The sequence below is a fragment of the Sprattus sprattus genome, assembly GCF_963457725.1.
Source record: "Sprattus sprattus genome assembly, chromosome: 16".
Lineage (NCBI taxonomy): Eukaryota > Metazoa > Chordata > Actinopteri > Clupeiformes > Clupeidae > Sprattus > Sprattus sprattus.
The window spans coordinates 19,479,639-19,497,582 of record NC_137914.1 but is presented as its reverse complement, the minus strand read 5'-3'; the positions used below and the strand labels follow the sequence as shown (position 1 = coordinate 19,497,582).

General features: G+C 39.2%; 1 protein-coding gene across 1 annotated transcript in view; it reads left to right on the top strand.

Moving 5' to 3' along the window:
* The window catches only part of znf341 (zinc finger protein 341), a gene marked incomplete at its 3' end in the record, with an annotated part of 29,838 nt that overhangs the window by 9,836 nt on the left and 2,058 nt on the right, over positions 1 to 17,944 (top strand). Inside the window, exons 2-14 of the mRNA XM_080853628.1 lie at positions 495 to 605; positions 687 to 877; positions 3,217 to 3,363; positions 5,218 to 5,424; positions 5,575 to 5,740; positions 8,140 to 8,230; positions 8,426 to 8,637; positions 12,106 to 12,299; positions 12,457 to 12,665; positions 14,135 to 14,231; positions 15,434 to 15,566; positions 16,782 to 16,893; positions 17,805 to 17,875. Of these exons, the coding sequence (XP_080709754.1) occupies positions 495 to 605; positions 687 to 877; positions 3,217 to 3,363; positions 5,218 to 5,424; positions 5,575 to 5,740; positions 8,140 to 8,230; positions 8,426 to 8,637; positions 12,106 to 12,299; positions 12,457 to 12,665; positions 14,135 to 14,231; positions 15,434 to 15,566; positions 16,782 to 16,893; positions 17,805 to 17,875 (1,941 nt within the window). The remainder of the gene's footprint in view (positions 1 to 494; positions 606 to 686; positions 878 to 3,216; positions 3,364 to 5,217; positions 5,425 to 5,574; positions 5,741 to 8,139; positions 8,231 to 8,425; positions 8,638 to 12,105; positions 12,300 to 12,456; positions 12,666 to 14,134; positions 14,232 to 15,433; positions 15,567 to 16,781; positions 16,894 to 17,804; positions 17,876 to 17,944) is intronic.

Here is a 17,944-nt window from a genome sequence, read left to right as displayed (position 1 = left end):
CTACTCTGTCAGACACCAGCACTCTTTATTGTGCGTAATCTGGGTGCAATTGTGAAAATACGGCAACTCCAAGTTTGGCATGTCCATGCTTTATGCAGTTATTGGCAGGAACACATTTATGAATTCACATTAAATAATTTTACCTCAAGTGGCTAATATTGCAAATCAGGAAGGAGGCCTGATCTTAAGAGTCATGACCTCAAATATGCTCATGCTTAACTGGTAATGAGCCACTGATTCTTTTCTGTATTTGAACTAATAATGTATGTGTCTTTGAATTAATGACCTGAAATTACTTAATTTAAACACAAAGACTATATTTTAACAGAAATGAATGCAATGTCTTAAACAATATCCTACATACATTTGGTTCAGTAACAGTTTATGTATCTAAAACTTTGAATATACCAGAATGAATAGTAATGTCAGATTGTCAGACATATGCATATATATTGGAGCTGCACTCTTTAGCTTTCTTCTTTTTTGTCATAAAGGAATGGACAACCAAACAGTTATGGCAGTTCAGTCTTTGTTGGATGGTCAAGGTGGTGTTGCAGACCCAGACTCCCAGAGTGAACCAAGTACTTCCTCCATCCAAACCATGGGTGAGTTTTTAGCTATGTGTTCCTGAATTGCTCTGAATAACTTGTTAAAAAGAAGTTTAAAAGGACCTGTGCTTTTCACAGATGATGATGATGTCTTCCTCTGTGGAAAATGTAAGAAGCAGTTCAACACTCTCCCCTCCTTCATGGTTCATAAACGAGAGCAGTGCCAGTCCAGCGCTACCGCACTGGCCTCTGTGGCCGTGGCCTCCACCATCTCCTACACAGCTGTGTCCTCCGTCAGCTCAGTCTCACACATCGCAGCTAACAGACAAGTAAGCTCACTCAAGTGGGAGTTCTGTCAATATCACTGCTCAATATCAATTTGTCCTGTTTATAGACGCACGCAGGTGAAGTACGTGTTCTTTTTTCTACCTTTATATAGTTAAAGGTTTAAGTTCATTTTGATGTGAAAGGGAAATAAACACTTCTGGGTCATTCCATACTAATCACTGAGAGCCTCATAGGTAATGTCATGGATTTTAATGAAAAAAACGTTGTACCTGCGCAAAACTCCCAACCTCAAATGGCTCAAATCTTAATTGATTAAAGATACAGCTGAAATGTATGTGGGATATGAATAACATTATCTGGATAATGTCCACTACATTTAAACATGTCTGGTCTGAAAATAGATGAAGAACAGTCATAGAATTACCTCTATTCACTTATTGCAATAGGCTGCATGTTTCCCAACCAAATTTTATTCTGTAATGTCGCCCACCAGCAGTTGCATGTTATTGCTTTGTGGTAGTGCCATCACACTAATAAGAAATGCTAGAAACAATGGAATCCTTGTGAACCAGGCAAACCATCCAATTATATCCTCACAGGTTTTATTTCTTGAGCTTTAAGTCCACAGACTTGGCTTGGTTTTCATTTAAATCCACATAGAGATGGGCCCTTTTCTGACGGCTGGTGAGAACTGTATTGTTCATCAGGGTATGTGATTTTAAGCCTGTAAAAAAGGAAGTGTTTCACTCACTTAGTTTCCATGACAAGCTAGCTTTATTTTTGTCGAGATCAATATAGCTCTTCCGGCCTCCAGTGTGTGTTACTTAGCACACATTACTGAGCACACATTACTGATAGCTCAAAAGTCTGCAGAAGTAGAATCTAGACCCAGACGCTGGGATATTTTCAGTGTAGTTTACTCATGGAATCTTTGGTACAATGGTACAGCTTCTTAACTGAATCTGTGAAACTGAAACAACGATATGAAAAATATATTTTGTTTTAACTAGTACATAGTCAATATACATAAAATCAGACTTTAACAATGCCATATATAAACGATACAAATACAAGGCACAAATCACATCAAAATGACCTACAGTATAGTGCTAGCAATTAGCTAATGTAACAAGTCGTGTCGTAAGCTGCTTATTTTACACAGCCTCACAAACGCTACAAAAAACACAAAATACACACACACACACACAAGGCCACGACATTTTCACAAAGAACTCCACCTACAAGCAGAGCTTCTCCAAGGCTTAATGGCCAACAGATGTCAAGGGATCAAATGACGCACGTAATCAATGCTCTCATTAGATGAAAGATGGCTGGGAAAGGAAGTGACATTGCTGACCCGGAGCCATCCAGTACTGCTAAAACAAAATGGCCGGCATGTGTCGCCAAAAATAGACAGAACTATTAGTGCTTACAGTGAATTACGATTGTATGACGTGACACCATCTCAAGTCCATTGTGGAGAATTTATTTAGGCCAAACATACGTAACATGTGATACTTATAACATTTTAAATTCATCTAATATAACACATTTGAAACTTCAGACCTAGGTAGTTAGTTCTCACCGCGCCATGAGGCACATAAGGCTGCACCTTTCTTTTTCCATTCTGCTCGGTCCTTCGCCAGACCTCGGACCTCATTCCATCTTCTCCATCCTTCACGTCCTCTTTCCTTCTCTACTGCTCGTCTGTAAGTTGTCTTTGGGCAACCTACAGCCCGTCTGGTTGCCATCCCATTGCCACCATACAATCAATATTTTATTCTTTCCTGAGTACATGGCCGATCCAATTCCATGGTCTTCTTCTGAGTTCATCGCTTATTTTGTTAACCCTTGTGATCTTTACAATTTTCTCATTGCCATATTTTCCGAGGATCCTTTTGAGGCATGTGAATTAGAATATGTCCATTTTGTTTTCTTCTGCCTTTGTTACTGTTCATGCTTCACCACCATAGAGCAGCACTGGGCAAACAAGTGTCTTGAATAGTTTGATCTTGGTGTTGCGTCCAATTTTCTTTGCTCTCCATATCTTCATCAGGTTGTAGAATGCTCCTCTTGCCTTGTTCAGTCTGTTCTTGATGTCCTGTGTCCCTCCAATGTCTTTCCTGACTATGGCTCCTAGATAAACAAGCTCTTCTATAATTTCTACTTTGTCATTTCCAATCTTAATATCATCTGTAACCAAAGTTTACAGTGGTTGGTTGGATGTAATGCCAGGAGTTCCCGATAAGCAATGTTTATGTATCTGACTTAAATCTGTATTGACTAAAATCACTACTGTGAAACATGCATAAAGAATGCTTTAAGTGTTGTTTAAAGTGCACATTATATTTTTGTTTTTGTTTTCTTCTATCTGCATTAGGTCTCTACGTATATAACTGTTCCTCAGTCCCCTCTTACACACACTTTCGTCCAGGGAAATGTTCTGTGTGATGAAGTTCTTTTGTCGGCCATTTCAGCCTTTACATCAATGGATCCACCCATGTCCACATCACAGAACTCCACACAGGTGAGCTCAGCTTCTTGTACAATGTGTTATCTTTGTTCTTTATCCAGATTAAGACATAGTTCTACATTGTGTTAAGTGTCCCCCTAATTGATCCTTCAAACTGTCTTGAGAAAACTGTTAAATGTAGGCTGCATGTTTTATTTTTATTTTGCCTGTGTTGGTAAAGGTAAAGGTCTGGGATTTAGCATTTTATCTAAAGCATCAACTGTGTATAGAGGTGGACAATGTGGCTCAATGCATCAACTGTGTATAGAGGTCGACGATGTGAGTCCATGCCCTTCCTTCTATAGAGATGAAGCCATAATCCCAGAGTTTGCGCAGTAGAACAGAGTTGAAGTACACCCAATGACAAAAAATGTAGTAGATCCAGGTGCAGGGTTATTGACAGTCATTAAAATTGCAACGACCGGATGAACAAAGTAATATATATATATACTGACTGTATGCTGACTAGATAACTGTATGTTTGCATCACAGAAGTAAAGGCGTATCTGGCTAGTGGCACACAATGATTCTGCAATTTTTGGATATCAGAACACCATGTCATTCACACTAGGATTACATATTGGGTTGCTAACGTTGGCTCTAGAGTTTACCAGCCTAATTTGATTAACAAGACCATGAGAGAACATTGCATTGCCTATGCTATCAAACCAGAACTGCCAGCAGCGTTTGTCTTGCGTCATAGGCCATTTTGAATAAGCTTGCAAAAGTAGACAAAGGATGCATTTACAATGCCAATGTTTCTGATGTCATACATCGGTTTTTCAGAAAATAAATAAATAAATGAAGGCACAACATGCAAGGCACCAAGACTCATAATTGTTCATGTGTCCAATGGCATCTTGTCATGTCAACCTATTTGATACAACCTTCATATTGGATTTTGTAAAAAAAAAAGTTCAAAACTTTTTCACCAGGCCACAACTTTTAGCCAATCTCCACCAAAATTGACACAGATCATCATCAGACCAAGTCTTTTTGATTTGTGAAAGCGTTTGTCTTTCACAGCCAATCCAAATCTGCTGAAACGAATAATTCAGCCAGTTTCAGTCATCTGACATGAAAGTTGTGGGCAGTGCTTACAGCCATTGGGTCTTGACAGATTTACAAGTTTCCATGGCATCTCTGGCCGGCTGAATGGCTGCTTGCAGCTTCATCTATACAATACACTTTCACTTGAACAAACATAAAGTTGCTGAGCAAACCACAGGGATAGAAGTACATGCAGGAGGTACTACTTGCACAAGGAGTTTATTTTTTTCAGTATTGTGGAACACATGGATAGAAAAGATTTGATATTTTTTTGTAGGGGGATAGCTGCTAAGGCATAAGGAAAGTCAGCTCTTTGAGATTCAAAAAAGACCGTCAGAAAAAGGACAACATGGCAGTAGGGCCTGGAAAGATGTACCGGTACTATTTCAAAACCTAATTTAGAGAGCAAGTATTAAATTGAATACAAATTTTGTCTTTATAAGCAACAGTTTGCAGCAATTTGCCACATTGAGAGGTATGTTTTTATAGTCAACTAGTCTTTGTGTAATCTTCGAATAATTGTTGATGGTATAGGGTCATGTGAAGGATACACAAACACACCATTAGCTGTAGTTCTATGGTCCAGGACAGATGAAAATGTAAGAAAAGCTTTAAAAGCATGACATCGCCTGGCCGAGGAGACATCAGATAACATGCTAGCAAGCTTCTATCACTTCTAACTGTGTGCTGTTGGTGTTTGGAAGGTTTTGTCTGCGTTGAGATTGTTAGCTTTAGACCAAAATGTATGGGTTGCTTTAAGAGACAAAGTGCCTGTTATATGCAATCTAAACTGTGAAATTCATTTTTGCATCTTCACAGAACACTTTGAATATGCATGCAGGTGCATCATACCAACAGCAGCCATCAAATATGATTCCTCCCAACCAATCCCAGACAGCCTCCTCCCAGATGTCATCTAACAATAGCAACTCAGTTGTCCAGGTGTACAGTACCTTGTCACCTGTAGTAGGTGGAAGCGGTGGTGATGTTCATGCTATGGGACTACAGTCTTTCCCTCCCATTCAGGTATACTTGCTAAAGAATACAGATTTAATGTTACTTGGGGTTCATTACTTAATTGCCATGTAATGAAAGTATTGTTTTATGTTTGCTCCTCTATGAAAGATCTGGACCACAACTTATTTGCTGTGTAATAACCTAGTTCATGTCTCCTAGGTCCCAAGCCAGTGTGTGGAGAGTCCAGTCTTTACAACACCTCCAGTATACAGTTTTGGGAAACAGGGGTCAAAGACATGCATCATGACAAACCTGACCGACTTGTGTGAATATGAGAAAGTCATTATCCCCAAGCGATCCAGATGTACCAAGAAAGACCAGGAAGGTAGTATACTTGGGGGAAAATCTGATGAGTTTGTTTGTTTGTTGTTAATGACTATGATTAAGCTTGTCTTTAAGTTTCAAATAGTTGTCACTTACTGTTAGTATTGTTTTTGAGCACCCAAGGGAGTGATCTTCTCCGATGGCTTAAATACATGATGTGGAAAAAAAAATGATGATCTCTGGGGTGCTGTAATCAGTAGTTACATTTTAAACTTGCAGCTGTATTATTCAGCCAGGACATTTCTATAGATATGGACACTACTCCCTGTCGATTATTTTGCATGTGCAAGCCTAGCAGAAGTTGGCAAGAGATGATAACAGATTATATCAGCAGTAGAACGGTTTTACTGTGTCACATTACGTACATAACTTAAGTAAGCATGATTTTTACCATGTTGATGTAGTTCTGTACCCAATGCAATGCAACACTTTTGATTCGATAACTCAAATTCGATGACACTTGGCCTACGCATTTTTCTAAAGCGGCTTACAAGTGAAGAACACCAATCAAGGAGAAATAGGAGACCTTGGAGTAAGCACTAAGTACTAAATCTACTCAAGTTGACAAAGAGAAAGGAGATCAGGTTAAAAAAGTGCACAGTAAGTGTGAGTTAGGCCTTTGAATAGCTGTCAATACACAATCAGTTTGGTCATTGTTGATGAGAGGTCCGAAAAGCGAAGACCAGAAAGTTGACCAGTTGTAACCTGTAAGCAGTCATGTGATTTTTATTAACCTTCGTTCAGAGCAAGACAAAGAGAGTGCAACTTCTGCCCTTCACATAATGTTCTGTTAACTTATCGACAATGTAATGTAATTGTAGCCCGCATTGGGTTACCATAGAGTACACATACCATGCAATTGCTGAAATGGTTAAAAATAAGCTTTTTATAAGGGATAGTGGGGGTTAATCGCAAAATGTGTAAGTGCGCCTAATTATGTATTCCGTGGTATTTAGAAATACTACCTGAGGAGAGTGCGTCTCTAATTTGCGTGAGAAATCTCCGCCTCATAAAAGCAGGTCTAAACCAGGTCTGTTCCATTTGTAACGAAACAATAGGTGTTTTAGCATTACATATCAGCTGCTAAATGAAAACTAAAAAACAATCAGGGTTTTGGGTGGGGATACAGGTGAAAATAGTTACAGAAATTATATTTGTTTAAATGTTTATAATTGATCATTTTAATACAGGCTTATACTAAATCTGTAATTTGTCGCATTTTACACAACTGTTGGCATTGTAGTCGATTTTCTACATTTGCTTGTGCCGATAGTGATTCATAAAGCAGTAATGTGATTGTAAATACAGAAGTCTGAAATCTGACAAATTTTGCAATAGTGCAAAATAACATATATTTGTTTTGTTTTAACACATCTTGTGATGGGCTTCAATTAACCTAGGGTTAGACTTTGTTTTATAAGCAAAAGGCCTGCTTGGTTGATAACAATGACTTGCTTTGTTTATAAGGGATAGGCCTGATGCATTTCTGGGGCCAAACAGCTAAGCTACATAGGCACCCTTTGTATTTCCAAGCAAAGCATGTAACTGACTTCATGGTGTGCAAACCATAGACTCATAGAGATTCGGATTTGGTTTCGCAAAAGGTTGTTGATATTTGAACTCAACCCTTCCTTGCTTCTGAAGCACCGTGTTGATTGGACAGGATTGCTTATAGGTTGGTCCTAGCCAACTCCATACTGGAGTTTTTTTTTTACGTGAACACACAGCTAGAGGACCGTAAGGATCTATTAACTGAATTGGACAAAAACTGTATGGGATTTGAATTGTGGACTGTAACACTTAAAGTCAAGGGTAGAATACGTGTAGGCCATAAAAAATAGCAAGTAGCTTATGAACATGTGAGAATTGTGCACTAAAAGTGCAAGCAGTCCAATGAACATTTATTTTGCAGTTTTTGTGCATCTAAACGTAAAAGAAATGTCATTCGGATGAAAGTTACCATTCCTTGGAGCCTACACAGTAGCACACAGATTGTACTGAATGTGCAGAACTTGTGTGTGTAGTGTAGCTGTGGGTGTAAGATGGCGGACATTATCTACATAAAATGGAAAATGATTTGAACTCTCATTGTTCTTGGAAAGTGTCAATTTACTGGGAGCAATGCCACCTTGTGGGGGTGCTGTGGCGCAAGCAGCAGCCCCGACCATGTACAGGCTTGAAAGCCCACTAGGCCTGGGTTCGAATCCGACCCGCGGTAATTTCCCGATCCCACTCCCCACCTCTTCTCTCCAGCTCATTTCGTGTCAAACCTATCACTATCCTATCTGATTAAAGTATTTTATTTTCTAGATCCCCCAGATTCAATGTGCTGTACATTTAAGGTGAAGATGAGTTGTAATAAAATGCCATATAAATCATAAAATACATTTGTCTCAACAGAGCAGGTAAAGGAAAAGATTCAGAGGCTGAAATGTGATTTCTGTGAAAAAGTCTTCACTAAAAAGTTTGATCTCCAGCAACACATTCGAAGGCAAGTAATATCTCCCAAACTAATGCTTCCATTGAAAACTTATTTAGGAATGTTTGGGTAGGGGAAATGTTTTTCTAAGTTGCCCAATTTGGATAACAGCCAAAGTTTGTTCATAGAACCACACATGAGAGTATTCGAATCTATCACTGTCACCTTTTTGTACTTAACGACTGAAAAGGACTATTCTCTCTCTAGTCATACAGGTGAGAAGCCCTTTCAGTGTATTGTTTGTGGCCGTGCCTTCGCCCAGAAGTCCAACGTGAAGAAGCACATGCAGACACATAAGGTCTGGCCCAGTGGCACAGGCAGTGCAGGCGCCCGCCTTCCCATCGCCATCAAGGTGCTACCCCTTTGTGCTGACCAAAACCAAGAACAATCTGAGCAAGAAGTCGACAGAGAACAAACTGGTAAGTTGACATTCCTGGACAGATTTGTACCTAAACTACCTTTCAAAAGTTGACACATTTGTATCCATCAAATAATGTGCAAAATGAATAAGAAATATAGTGAAGATATTGAGAAAATCTGCTTGTATTTTGGTTTTTGGTGCCTTCCACCAGTTTCAGTTTAGTTAGTCTGAGAGAATCAATTCTCTATTTTGACATGCAGTTTGATTGCTTTCTGACAGAAATTAGTTTTTATTAAACCTGCATCATGGTAGGCTATTGGTTACTTTCCCCATCACCAGGTACGATAAGCCTACCAGCCTATCGACCCAGTAGACTACACAATACCAGACCAATACCCAGATACTTATAGCCTACCAGCCTAATGACTGAGTAGACTACACAATACCAGACCCATACCCAGATACTCATAGTATATGTTACCTATGCTAACCTTGAAACTAAAAGGAGCAAATTAAGGATTTGACTAGCCTCTCAAAGCACTTCATGATGAACAATCACAAAACAAACAAAAAGCTAGGAAGCAGCGATGGAGCACTCATCATTGCGGCCATACTGCTGGCACACCGGAAACACCACCATTAGTCGGATTCGCTCCAAAATTGAATGGGTTCTTTCTTCACCCATGCTACACCTTTCTACCACGTTTCATGACATTTGAGCTGGTAGTTTCTGCATGATCCTCCTTACAGACAGTCAGAAGCAGACAAACTGCACCAGGAACATCACCCCTCAAATGGAATAAAGTATTATAGTGCGGACTTTTCTTAATAGGCTACCGAAACAAATAGCCTAACAAACATCTGGAAAGGTACAGATTAATTGATAGTCTGCGAACTAGGTTAATGGGTGCAGTTGTTTTACAGCAAAGGGGATCGGTACTGAATGTGTGTCGTCTGGCAGTGTCCATCACTGAATGGGTGAATGTGATTCAAGTTCAGTGGCTGTGAAAACCACATAATCATAATCTAAAACCTTGCAACTGTGATATGAGAAAAACATTTCTTGCAATGGATTGCAACGATTAATTCATCATTACGCAAAAGGTTTCGTGTCTTTACAAATCTTTGGTGTGAATTGGCCTTTTGAGAGGAGCCTCAGGAGGAAGGCTCAGATGGCTGATTTCATACGAAATGACAGAAAAAACACTTCAAAAAGGCGTTCTTGGAAGCAAGAGTAACCCAAAAGTAAAAAAAAAAACTGCTTCTATGGGTCTTGGTGGTACAGTGGTTAGGGCCTATGGGTGTTGGTGGTACAGTGGTTAGGGCCTATGGGTGTTTGTGGTACAGTGGTTAGGGCCTATGGGTGTTGGTGTGTTGGTGGTGCATTGGTAAGGGCCTATGGGTGTTGTTGGTACAGTTGTTAGCGTCACTGCCTTGTAAAAAGTTGACCCGGACATCGCAGGATGCCTTCGTAAGTTGCTTTGGATAAAAGTATCTGCGAAATACTAGACCTTTTTACCTTTATTTCATGTTATTTCAAACCCGAATTACTCCAGCATACTGCATTAAATAGACTAGTGTGGATTAATTTGGGACTTAAATTCGGTCTTTTCTCTAGTCTTGATAGAAACCAGCCATAGTTACTTTGATCATATGCCTGTATCCTCGTGAACTTCAATGACACTAACAATGGGGCTAAAAGTGTTTATTACAGGTTTTGTAAACGTGATTATGAAATGCGGTCTCTCCTAATTGCACATTGATCCATTGCATGTTTGGATTTGGACTACAGAATTTTCAATAAAAAGTAAAAAGGTCTTTCTTCTCTCCATTTTTATTCACACTGACTTTGTAAAATGATGGCTTTGAGGGGCAATGACATTCCAGACTGTTGGGCCATTCCCTTTGACAATGGGGAGTGAAACGTACCTGTGACTAACACCTATTTTATCCATGTGCATGAAGTAGCCCTGATATCCCCCCAAAAAAGTGTCACTCCAAAGTTATAGCACTTTAGGAACCAAACTATATGAAATTGATGAATAGTTTAATCACCAATATGAATCCAACACCCATGTCGGCTATGTTCAGAGCTTGAAGGTTTCTGTTAAAGGAAAGGTCAACATAAAAGTAACCAACCATGCCTGTAATATCATCCAGCAGTATCACTGAAAGTGTTGCCAAGGAAACCGCCAAACCACATAATCACCTAATCAGAATTGCATTCAGAGGCACAGTTGTGCTAAACATAAATGGCCTTACCTGAGCAATGCAGCATGAAGCCATATGCTGCATCTCACACATTGAACCCAAGTTTTCTGTGGCCGGCTGTTTGAACATGGTTCAATATACACAGACAATATAGATGCACTCCTTATGTGATGATGAGTTCTCTGTAAACGTTGCCCTCTTTTTCTTCCCCTTTCCCAAAAAACAGATTTTTGGCAACTTGCCCCCTTGAGACTGAGATACAGTAAATGTCTGCTACTTTTGGCTAAATCTCAAGACTAGTTTTTAGAATATAGAATAGAATGTCTGTTTTGGCTTTGAGGGTCCTAAAGCGTCTCCCTGAGGGCAACAGTTCAAATAGGTGGTTCAGGCTAAGACTGTGGTTAAACCACCAACATCTCCACGGTGGGCTCACATATTACCTGCAATTTAACTTTTAATAAAACATATATTTTTTAAAATGCCTATGAGCAGTTAAGTTTTTATACTGTATGATAACTGCAATAAAACATTTTACCTGTAGATGGCTCTTTAGGTGTTTTGTTCCGTGTTTCCGCCTCAATCCACGCCCCCCTTGCTGTAAGTCTGTACACTTCTGAACCTCTGGTTACCCTGACCTTAATTGATAGCTAGAGTACAGATCGCAAGATTTGTGTTTCACAACAACCACTTAGTTAGCTTAAGTAAACACATGTATTGCCAGAATTTGCATAGAATAAATCAGATTTGTAGGTGCTAGAACTGTAGGCCAGAAGACAACATGGGTTTGAAAGTTGTTAACTGTAGGTTTCAGAAGACAACATGGGGTTTGTAAGTTAACCACAGATACCACTCTAAAGTCCATAATTTTTCTGCTTAAGAATAATAATAAAAGTAATAAAGATAAAACATATAATAAGTAAAGCTATAGGATATTGGTAGCCACATCCTTTTCTGATGCAAGACAGCTGTTAAATACAAAAAAGAACAGTTAAATAAAATAATATCAATAAACAGATACTAAATTCCAAACATTTGACTAGGTTTTCTACTACCGTTGTTTTGCAGTTGATTTTGGGTTCTTCAGTTTTTCTTGGGAGATAATGCATGCAGAAAAGTTGTGTCCATTAGTCCAGTGATCTGTACTAGCATTTTGTGACATGTCAATACACTTAATCGAATCATTTTTGTAGCATTAACGTAAACAGCACATTCCGAATAATCTAATCAGAATGATTCCAGTCGGATTGACAGAATTTCCTCCTATAAACGCACCTCTTGAATGTTGTCAGTCAAAGTTGGTTTTGTTTGGTTGCAGGACAATCAGAATGTATTGGTGAGACTAAGAGCCACGGTGAAGCAGACTCTGGGGCGGGGCATAAACCAGCAGCCCAAGTGAGGAACCAGCAGATCATTGTGATTGACAGCTCTTATCAGTGCCAATTTTGCACAGCCAAGTTCAACAATTACTTCCGCCTGAAGTCCCATATGACCCAACACAAAAATGAACAGGTAAGCACACTTCTGCCAGAGGTGAATATATTGCAGTAAATATCACATGAACAGCATGGCTCTCCAGTAGTCTGGTGTCAGGTGTAACATCACCAACTGACCATATATGTCTCAAGGGGTCTCACAAACCATTTCCCTTCTGATTATGTCAATGTAGGTGTACAAATGTGTGGTGAAGATGTGCTCTCAGACGTTTCAGAAGCTCGACCTGTTCCTGGAGCATATCCGATCACACCAGGATCACCTCACTTATCATTGCCACCTTTGTACTAAGGTGTTTTCTTCACTATTTGAACTGGGAGTGCACCAGTACTCTCATAACTTCTGCCCTCAGAGGAACCAACGTAAAGAACTCACCTCGTACAGGTCAGAGTCAGTATTTTCCATCTTTGGAGTCTGTGACAGCTGACTTTATACATATACATTTTGCTGATGTGGATGACAAAGACTTTCCTCTCTGCAAATGTTCACCATTATTACCGTTGCAGTAGGTCTTTGTTTTTTGTGAATCTTTGGTTCATTTGGTGCTATCTTCAAGCCAACACAGGGTTCCATTCCTGTTTTGATAAATCAGTTTGCTGGGGGACTACCTACCGAAAGGTCTACGCAGCAATCATTTGTCCACAGCAGTGGCTTTTCTATTTGTCCTTCTTTAGTGTCCAGGCATGACATTACACAGGTGCACTTGGAAGCCTGTTCAATAACACTTGTCTCTAGAATTTGTTCCTATGAAATCATCCCATTTCCCCAAGATAATTTTTAGTTTTCAGAGCTAAATAGGCTCAGTGTTTTAGGGATAATCTGAGTTTCATTGGGGTCTTTAAAATAATGGGGGTGGAGATAAAAATAATAAGTTTGCAATTTCTTACCATGGGTTAAAGAACTGCACTCTCAGCATACATCAGAGACCATAAGACTAGACACTGTGCTAGAACACTCTCACCATACATCAGAGACCATAAACAGCTTGGGAAGGGAGTGAGATGAAGGTGTAGTTAGCGAAAACTATAATCGAAAGTGAATGTTGATAGGATGGGCTTTAAACAGGCAGCAAAAAGGACTGTTGTGATTGACTGATCTGATCTGAACACATTTTAGGTCGCTTTGTTATGATGTTAAAAATGTCGTAAGGGACTCACAAACTTTTTTAGCAACACTTCAGAACATTGCGTTTGCCTCTTTCAGGGAATGCACTGGGTTCCAAATTAAATAAGCACATTTTAGCCTTTATCTCACCACATATCTCTGTGCAGCTGGATTTGGTCACATTGCCATTTGGGTCTCTGCCCTCTGTTGATATAGTGCACTCTTTTTCTGACCATGGGGGTGGACCTCCATCCAAGGCCAATGCTGTTGCATGGATATGCAGCACTTGGAGCAAATTGCGTGCTCTTTGAGTAAACTTTTCCAGTCATCCAGTGTCCTTATTCTAAAACTCCAAAACATTTTGCAAGCCAATTTGGTTTCCTATGGATGGGACATTGCTTATCTGGACCAGGAGAGGGTGTGTTGACATGGCAAGGGTCAGGGACAGGCATTCCAACCTCTGTTTTGTTCTCTGTGATGAGGTGAGCTTTACAAGGCTCTAGTAAGTGCTCAGGACGCTGTTCAGTGTTGAAAGTGTAAAATCAGAAACCATATTTTAAAACTGATGTTACAGATATAATTCTGTGCAGACATGTTGTAGCGAAGGGAGAGCGTGGTCTGGGAACCGGAAATTGTGGCAAAGCACTTTATGTTTCAGCACGAGATTAATGAAAAACATCAGAAAGAAGGCTAGCAGTCTGTTTTGAAAAAGTCTAACTTGATTTCTTGATGTGATTTGTGTGTAATAGGTGCATCAAATGCCAGAGTAAATACTCAACGCAGGAGTCCCTGGAGACGCATCTTCTAACAGCCTGTCATCATTTCCCCTGCCCTCATTGCCAAAAGGTAGGTTTGAAAAAGCTGCATTGCTGAATTTGAGTAAGCCATTAGGGGGAGGTCACAATGAACTTTATAGTCAACCAGAAGGACAGAATCAAAATTAACTCTTGTAAACGTACACATGTTCCTACTATAGGTAAACTCTGAGATGACTTCCTTTTCTGGGAAGACAGAAACAGATCCATAAAGCTACATAAGAGCATTACATCAGCTATAAGCATATCACTCACATTAAACTCTCTGGCATGGCATCAGCTATAGGCATATCACTCTCATTAAACTCTCTGGCATGACATCAGATATAAGCATATTACTCACATTAAACTCTCTGGCAAGACATCAGCTATAGGCATATCACTCTCATTAAACTCTCTGGCAAGACATCAGCTATAGGCATATCACTCTCATTAAACTCTCTGGCATGACATCAGCTATAGGCATATCCCTCACATTGAACTCTTTGGCATGACATTTGCTATAGGTATATCCCTCACATTAAACTTTCTGGCATGAGAAATGAGATCATACACTAAACACATTTTCTTGATAAACTGGAGGCTTCCGGACAAGAGAGCATTGCAGTTATCTAGTTGTGATGTAATAAAAGCGCGGATTACTTTTTCTGCATCTTGGAGGGATAGAACATTTCTGATTTTGGCAATATTGTGTAGATGGAAAATATTTGTCTTTTTTATATATATTTTTTATATGTGCGTGTCAAGTATTAGGTCTTGGTTGATAATTACACCAAGGTTTTTGATACTAGTGTTGGATGTTAATGAGATGTCATGAGTGTGGGAAGATGGTTAGAGTGTGTCATTCTCAATCATACAATCATAACCTCTGTTTTATCTGAGTTAAGGAGCAGCAAGTTGTTAGCCATCCAAAATGTAACATCTTGCAGGCAGGCTTCTATCTTGGATAGCTGTACAATTTCATCGGGTTTCATGGATAGCTAAAGTAGGGTGACATCAGCATAGCAATGGAAGTAAATCCCATATTTGCTTATGACAACACCTATGGGAAGCATGTACAAGGAGAAGAGCAGTGGTCCAAGGACTGAGCCTTGGGGAACACCATACCACTTACTCTGGTGGGTTTGGATGACTTTTTATGGACAAGAACACATTGGTGATGATCAGTGTTAGTAGATGGATGTGATTTGTTCTTGTGTGTCAAAATGAACCTTAAACCATTCATTATTGTAGGTGTTCCCCTCTGAAAGATACTTCCGACGGCATCTTTCCACTCATGGACTAGGTGGGAAGTTCAAGTGTCAGACCTGTAAAAAGTACTTCAGAACAGAACACTACCTCAAACTGCACTCTCTAATTCACTCAGGTAGAGTGGACAAAGATTCTGCAATACTTTTCTTTTTTCCCTCTCTCTTTCTCCCTCTCTTTCCCTCTCTCTACAAATATATGTATGTATGTATGTATGTATGTGTTTGTTTGTGTTAATGTGCATATTGATAGTATCTACTCTGTATGTTCAATTCCATTGTATTTATATAGTGCCAAAATCATAAAATTGTCTCCAGGCGCTAGACAGAGCCCAGTCCTGAACCCCTGTATCTTGTGATCAGTTTCCTTCCAAATTATTATAGAGGTGCATTTTTTTCATTGCGTTACACAACCACAAGACATTTCTGACAAAGGAAATAATAGTATTTCGTTACTGTCACTGATCTAATGTTGCATTTCACTATTAACTTATTTTTCTTCAATGCAATTGTGTAGAATGAACAATTTCCTTGACCAAGAAAGAACTATTAACTGTAACCTACCAATCTGTGTACACAGTACACACATTTCTATTGCCATTAGTATAGTCAGTGTTGGGATCACTGTTATTGTGAAATAAATGTAAATATCAGCTTTAGAAGGAAAAGGATTGTTGCAGAAGTTGTTCACACAATACTCTGTGGAGGATGTAGTTACATTCTGACACTCTCTGCAACAAAAATGATTACCTGAAATAGCTGCACAGTCATCAGAGCAGCAGAACTAAGGGATGGCTTTCATCCAACACCATCGCTGGGATGGGCTGGAGCTGAATATACTAAAACATGTTTGCAGGGTACAAACACAGTGAGACATCTTAGCAGTTTATACAATTATTAATTTTGACTCACTTTTGATTGCCTCCCAACATGAGGCAGGCATATTGGCCCGTGGGTCTCTCCCTGTAGCCAGAGACTTCTCTAAAAGATGTATTGTACTGCAGCAGTCAGGCTGATTCACACATACAGTAGCACACATAAATCAGACAGCTTAGACATTTCCATGGCAACAGTACTACAATTCTGACAGTACTGGTGAGTCTTTAAAAAAACAGAATGTCATTTTCTCAAGATTGCGAGTGAAAAACTCATATTGGTTAATAATAACACAACTTGTGTTAGAAGTTAAGAAGATGCAATCAAGTGTTCAGGACAGTAGATACATCCGGTATTTATTGGTGCAACATTAATTGATGGGGCCAACTCAAAACACAGAATGAATATTCTCTGAATAAATTATTAATATGTGAATAAATGCATGAATTTCTCAACAGGAGAAAAGCCATATAAATGTTCAGTCTGTGAGGCCACCTTCAACAGGAAGGACAAAGTGAAGAGGCACATGCTCATTCATGAGCCTCTTAAGAAATACAAATGTCCATTCAGGTGAGTCTGTCCTTTCTGTAAAATTCGTATACTGTATATATTCAATTTTAGATAGTAGATAAGTATTTCCCCTTTCATAAACAGTAAAATGACCTACCTTGCATGTTGAAGGGCATTATACCATTTAGTATGAAATTTATATGCAGGCTCTTTACCATAGATTCATCATGTAAGTATTGTACATGACAAGTGTGATTCCTATATGTAATGTTCCAAACTACAAAACTTGACAAACTCAACAAAATGGCCACCAATGGCCAAACCTATATCAGCAGTGTGTGTGTGGATGGGCAATGTTAATGAAGTCTTATAGGCTCATTAATATACATTAAACACAAACATTCATAATGGCATGCAGGTGATGTTTACTTTATTTCAAACAAATCAGCCATAAGGTGCTGCAACAACAAGCTAAAACACATCCTCTTTCACCAGGTGAAAAAATTGAATGGTTCAGACTTTGACTACATAGTGCATTTCACACATGCTTGGACCCCAATGACTGCCGCATGCAGCATGTGGCTATATTTTTTGTTTTGAGACAGTCCCCCTTGTTAACAGTATGAAACTTCACATGTTCTCTTCCACTACATACTGTATCTTTGTTCATTAAGTCTGCTGAATATAGAGAAAGACATGTCACTTTAGAAGGACTGTTTAAAGTTGCTTACGTTTTCAAAATGATCAGAGTATGCCATTAATCAAAGTTCATGAACCAGCCCCCCAATTCAAGAGTGTGAAGTACAAGCAATAGATCTTAATGGCAAGTAGAAAATACAAGCTACAACATCATCAATTAATATTGACAGGATTAATTATTATAACACATGATATTTGTTCTGAAGTGGATATAATGAACCTGTAATGAACAAAACAAGGTTAACTTATGTTTTCATTTTATTCTTTGCCAGGAATCATGTTGGCTGCAGTAAAGAGTTCAACAGAGCCGACAAGCTGAAGGCTCATATATTGTCTCACTCTGGTAAAGAAATACTGGCACTGCCATTTTATTGTAACAGCATTATGTGCATCAATGCAATGCATATTGTGC